Source organism: Lipotes vexillifer, unplaced genomic scaffold (genome assembly GCF_000442215.2).
Source record: "Lipotes vexillifer unplaced genomic scaffold, Lipotes_vexillifer_v1.1 scaffold397, whole genome shotgun sequence".
NCBI classification, from domain to species: domain Eukaryota; kingdom Metazoa; phylum Chordata; class Mammalia; order Artiodactyla; family Lipotidae; genus Lipotes; species Lipotes vexillifer.
In genome coordinates this window covers 904,624-908,523 of record NW_006772681.1, presented here as the reverse complement: position 1 = coordinate 908,523, position 3,900 = coordinate 904,624, and the positions used below count along the sequence as shown (strand labels likewise).

Genomic DNA, 3,900 nt, shown 5'->3' with positions numbered 1-3,900 from the left:
ACTCTTTCCTACCGGACTTAAATGAAAGCCCATATGAAGTTAGAGCTGCAGGGAACCACACTGCCACCAAGAGGGGGACCTTGCTGAGAATGGCACTCTCCCAGGAGAATGGGGCCAGAAATAGGGAGATAGAAACCCGATCTTGGTGGCAATATTTGAGCCCCTGAATCAAGCCATGCTTGAAGTTGGATTTAACTCCCGGACAGTCGAGTCAGATAAACCAATGAATGACCTTTGTCTTTAAGCGTGGCTGGGCTGCGGTTTCTGTTATGTGCAGCTAAGACTCCCTACCTGGGCTCCTGGCCCCAGCTCTGAGCCTCTCAGGATCTGTGAATGTCCTAAGGCCCCCGGTGCTCGCAAGACTTGCGAGGCTGAGGCTGTCCACCTCCCACTCACCTGGGTGGCCTGCAAGGCACTGACCAGACCAGGATGTGGGGGCTGTTTCCTGGCATCAATCACGACCGCCAGTCCCTTGGTTTTATCTTCAGGCCTGTGGGTGGTAAACAGAATTGGCAGTCTTGCTGGATGAACTAGGGCCCTCGAGGGGGAAGGACCTAGTGGAAGGTGAGGGAAACTGGCTGCTAGAAGCCCGGATTTACTGGTGAACTCTTCATCCCATGGGACAAAGTTCCAGTGCCTCCCTGTGCCCCTGATACACACCACTTCCAGGAAGCCCTCCATGATTCTTCTCCAGGCAGAGTCCGTTATTCCCTCTTCGGTGCTCCCACAGTACCTCACACAGCTCTCTCTTACACCCTAATAATCATGAACTATAAGCTACTATCCCAGTTGCAGTAGGAGTCCCCTAACCTTCATCCACCCCTTTTGTGTGTGCAGAAGGTTCACTTTGTTCAAGAATCCAATTCCCTCCATGTAATCACGTCCCCGCTCTGCCAGGGGCTGGTTTATGATTGGTTGAGGCCCACAGTAGACCCAATTCCCCTGGCCAATGATTGGTTTAGATAGGGAACATGTGACATTTTCTGGCCAATGAGATGTGAGGGGATGTTTGCCGGGGGCTTTTGGGAAAGATATCCTCTCCTTTAAAAAGTTCTTACAAAGAGATATAAGGCAGAGACATAGTCTGATACATTTCCTTAGCAGGTAAGACATTTTGAATTGGAATTTGTTACTTGCAGCCAAAACACCCTCATGGGTTCACAGTGCACTTTTCAGTGATTACCTTAGGATTTTCCAAAGTGGCCCAATTGCAGGACTTGTTAAAATACTAATTCCTTACCCCCACCCCTGCTCCACCCCCCAAGAAATCTGTCCAGCAGGCTGGGGATGGAGCCAGGGAGTCTATGCTTCCAAGTGCCCTGACCATTCAGCCAAGTTGGGAAAATAACCCCCAACCGCCTTCAAGCCTTACAACCACCCAGTTCACAGACGAAACCAGAGGTGGCCAGTGGTGGGGTGGAGCTATGGCAGTCACCTGGGCACGCTGCTTCACCTGTCTGGGAGGATAATAATCGTGCGGGCTTCGGAGGCTGTGCTGAGGACTGATGGATTCATTACTCTAAAGTACTCAGGGACTGCGCAGAGTAACAGGCATGTCAATGTCTGCTGTCATCACTGTCCTGGGGGGGGAAACTGAGGTACACGGCGGTGCCATAGCAGACAGTGAGGGGAGGCTCTCGGAGGTGAGGCCAGGGCTCTGACTTTGTGCCCCACACCTCACCTGCCTCTCGCTATGCCCATGCTGGGAGAGAGGTTTATTTCTCCACCTACCTCCACTACCAGCCTGGATGCCCCTAGAGGTCAGGGCCCAATATAGGAGTATCTGGGTCCCTAGCATGGCCCAGCATGAAGTCTGGCCCAGGGCAGGTGCCCAGCAATGGAGTGGAGAAGCCAGCCCAGCATACGAGAACCCCATGCATAGTTCACACTGCACCTCACCCCCACCTCTTGTGACCATGCTTGGTCCTCAGAGCCCACTTAGTCATCCCCCTTTTTCAGGGAAGCCTCAGACAGGGGAGGTTACCGCCTACAGGTAACACAGCAAGTTGGTGGGATTCCAGCATTCTGTCTACTATGACACTTAGCACAGAATGGGGGTTTCCATCTCCTCCTCAGACCAGAAAAGCCACTCCACTTTGGACAAGAAGAAAAATCTCAGTGGCCAGCAGATGGTGGTGATGGCTCCTGTGGGGTGGAGAAGGTTCCAAAGGGTTCCATCAGTCCCTCCACCCCCTACCCCAGCAGCAGAACCTCTAGGTTGGGATCTATAGCCACAGTCCCAAGCAAACACCACCTCTGAGACCGCTCTGGCTGGGGGCTGGGACTCAGAGGAAAGATGGTGCCTCTTCCCCAGCCAGTCCAACATGAAGTCTGAATGAGGGGGTGGAGGGAAGGGGAGGTGTTAGAAATCAGACTGGTCACTCATCACTCATTCATTCTTTTACTCTCTCACTTATTCATTCATTCATCCATTCACCTTTTCCTTCATTTGTTCAAAAAATATTTATAATTCATATGCCAGGTCAATTATCACCTCCTCAGAGAAGCCTTCCCTGATTTCTCAATTGAAATTAGCTGCCCCCCACCCCCTTCACTCTGCAACAGTGGCTCTCAAAATGTGTCCCCAGCCCAGCAGCAACAGCATCACCGGGAAACTTGTTAGAAATACACGTTCTCAGTCCTTATCCAGACTTAGTGAATCAGAAACTCTGGGGGTAGGGCCCAGCCATCTATTTTTACAGACCTCTGGATGATTCTGATACCTGTTGAGTTTGAGAACCACTGATCTACAACATCCCTGTTTTCTTCACCACATTTACACCCCTGAGAACTGCTTGTCCATGTCTGTTTCTTGCACACCATCCACCTCCCCCGCCAGCCTGTGAACACCCTGATGGCAGGGACCAAGTCTGTCCTGCTTTCCCCCCAGCATCTGGCTCAGGACCAGCTCTGGAAACAGATGACTGGATGGAAGGATCTCTCCATCTGCTACCTGGTGCTGGGCTCTGGACTGAGAGGTCAAGGGGGGATGGGGTGGTCAGGCTAGCCCAGCCCCTTACCTGGGGATGGTGCACAGGTAGGAGAACAGCTTGGTGACCTCTGAGGCCGTGCACCATGGTGCCTCCCAGGGCCCTTTGGTGGTTGACACCAGAAGCAGGGGCCGCCCTGCCCTGTCTCGACCTCCTACAGGAGAAAGCACAAACATTGAGAATTTTGGTGGAGCCCCCTTTACGGGAACCTGCTCTGTGGCCTCCAAGCCTTTGCCTGTACTGGTCCCTCTGCCTGGAATACCCTTTCTCTCCTCCCCCTGTGAACTCTGAACTCTTATTCATCCCTCAAGACCCAGCTCAAAAGCCACTTCCTCAGAAAAGTCATCCCTGAAACACTCCTCCATGCAGAGGCAGCCTCACCCTCCTCTGGTCACCCTCTGCACTGGGCAACCTGGGAAACGAAGCTCACGGAATGAGCTTTGGGGTCACACAGACATGGGTTTAAGTCCCAGCTTAAACCCATGTTTAAGGGACACACTGACTTGCTGTGTGTCCTTAGGCAAGTCAGTGTGTCTCTGAGTCTCAGTTTAGTCATCTGTTAAGTGGGGAGAATACAATACTGAACTTATGAAGGTATTTTGAAGACTAAATGAAACAGTTCCTGAGAAGCGCTTGACACAGGGCAAGGGCCTAATAAAAAGCAGTCGTTATAACAATCATCATTTCTGCCCTCATCTCAGCCCCCCGTGTGGTGAGTGTGCAGCCCATGGCTGCCAGCTCACTATTTATTCTTGCTGACTTCCAGCCATGAGTTCTCCACCGACTATTTCCTGTTCCAGGAATCAGGACAGGGTGCTCCGTGTTCCCCACAGGGGTCAAGAGTCTGAGTCCCAGGGGGTCAGCACAGCCTGTCTACGCTGCGGGGAAGGGGAAGTACCGGGGGAAAGAG

At 52.4% G+C, this 3,900-nt stretch overlaps 1 protein-coding gene across 1 annotated transcript in view; it reads right to left on the bottom strand.

Annotated features, from left to right (window-relative positions):
- Positions 1 to 3,900, bottom strand: part of KIAA1755 (KIAA1755 ortholog) — a 30,950-nt gene that overhangs the window by 13,918 nt on the left and 13,132 nt on the right. The window contains exons 5-6 of the mRNA XM_007447806.1: positions 3,021 to 3,144; positions 397 to 490 (exon numbers count right to left, since the gene is read on the bottom strand). Coding sequence (XP_007447868.1) covers positions 397 to 490; positions 3,021 to 3,144 — 218 coding nt within the window. The remainder of the gene's footprint in view (positions 1 to 396; positions 491 to 3,020; positions 3,145 to 3,900) is intronic.